Genomic DNA, 1,689 nt, shown 5'->3' with positions numbered 1-1,689 from the left:
AACAGTTCGATTTAATTCCTTAAGAATTTTGATTTTCGGTTTCCAACATAGTCGTGAATCGACAGTTGAATGGAACTTCGCTTTGCTAGCATCAAATATTACCGAACCATTTGGTGTATGGAAAACTGCAAGAGAATTGGATGCCCAGCTAGCTTCTACTGAAATAATTTTTAATTTTTTTATTTTTATACTTTGATTTTTTAAAAAAAAAATATGATTTTTTAATAAATATAATAGAAAGATATTATTATTAAAATAGCATATGGTAGGAGGCAGTGGAAGCTTGGAGAATTGAGACGATACATTGTAGAAATTTCACATTTATTCCAACGTAAACATTTCACCTCATTAGTGCGCAAGTAGGAGACTCTAATGGAGCCCACAGTCTCATATTCTCCATCCATGCACGGACACATGTTGCTTTCTTGGGTTTCTTCCATATTCGAGAAAGATCGCCCTTTCTCCATCTTCATGAAGAATCAAGAACGAACTCACCATCTCCAGAAGCTTTAAATCCATCATAACCCAGTTAAGAAAACAAACCCTATAAATACCTCCTTTCTTTAACCCTTAAAATCAAGAAAACCCATTCCAAGCAAAGAAATACCAAGAAGCCTTCACTAAGCAATCTCAGTTAATTCTTCTCTGATCAATTCCCGTTTCAAAACCAAGGAAGAAAATGTCTCTTATTCCAAGCAGCCTCTTTGGTGGCCGTAGAACAAACATCTTCGACCCCTTCTCTCTCGACGTCTGGGACCCCTTCCATGACTTCCCATTCCCAAGCACAGCTCTCTCGGCTCCTCGCTTCGAGTTCGCAAACGAAACGTCAGCTTTTGCCAACACACGCATAGACTGGAAGGAGACTCCGGAGGCTCACGTTTTCAAGGCTGACCTTCCAGGGCTAAAGAAAGAGGAAGTGAAAGTGGAGATAGAGGAAGGTAATGTTTTGCAGATAAGTGGAGAGAGAAGCAAAGAGAAGGAAGAGAAGAATGATAAATTGCATAGAGTTGAGAGGTCAAGTGGGAAATTCCTGAGGAGGTTCAGGCTGCCAGAGAATGCGAAGGTTGATCAGGTTAAGGCAAGCATGGAAAGTGGAGTCTTGACAGTGACCGTGCCTAAAGAGGAAGTCAAGAAACCTGATGTCAAGGCCATTGATATCTCTGGCTGAGCCTGAAAACAACGGCAAATTCGAACTTGGTGGGTTGCAGTTTGTCTGAAATGGTATACCTATCCCCTACGATCCAATAAACAAGTAGATATGGATGTCTGTAATCTAATGTAATGGTTTGATGCCTATTGGGCTTTCTTTTCTTAATAAAGATGTGAGCTTTTGGATTTCGGTTTATACTTGCTGTGGGTTTTAGAATTTGTCTTGGTCCATTAGGTGCTGAGGGATGGCAGGCCAGCAGAACAAAACTTGGAGCCTGTCCTGTCTTATCTCAAAGCAAATGGTTCCAGTTCCAGGTGGCTAGATAGCCCAATATTCCAAGCAACATAACTAATGAACTCATGATATGTAACAATAAAGGAGTTGTTTACTGCTCAATTCACGGAATATCTTGTATAAGAAATGAATTCCCTTCAGAAGCTCAATCTCAACAACTGCAAAATTGTTGAGATTATTTGAAATTGAAATCTAAAAACTACAAATTTCAAATAAATAAATCAAAATTAACCACTAAACATTAC

The 1,689-nt window shown here is 39.1% G+C and overlaps 1 protein-coding gene across 1 annotated transcript; it reads left to right on the top strand.

The window, feature by feature from the left end:
• The first annotated feature begins 282 nt into the window (after positions 1–282).
• On the top strand, positions 283–1,345 carry LOC110633701 (17.3 kDa class I heat shock protein). Its single transcript, XM_021782424.2, has one exon. The coding sequence runs from the start codon at positions 680–682 to the stop codon at positions 1,166–1,168; it is 489 nt and encodes a 162-aa protein (XP_021638116.1). The 5' UTR covers positions 283–679; the 3' UTR covers positions 1,169–1,345.
• The last annotated feature ends 344 nt before the right edge of the window (positions 1,346–1,689 follow it).

This window comes from Hevea brasiliensis, chromosome 8, assembly GCF_030052815.1.
Source record: "Hevea brasiliensis isolate MT/VB/25A 57/8 chromosome 8, ASM3005281v1, whole genome shotgun sequence".
In the NCBI taxonomy this organism is placed as follows: domain Eukaryota; kingdom Viridiplantae; phylum Streptophyta; class Magnoliopsida; order Malpighiales; family Euphorbiaceae; genus Hevea; species Hevea brasiliensis.
This window is presented reverse-complemented; position numbering and strand designations above follow the sequence as displayed.

Excerpts from the sequence above, each read along its gene's own strand:
- LOC110633701 (XM_021782424.2), top strand. The coding sequence starts at position 680 with ATGTCTCTTATTCCAAGCAGCCTCTTTGGTGGCCGTAGAACAAACATC.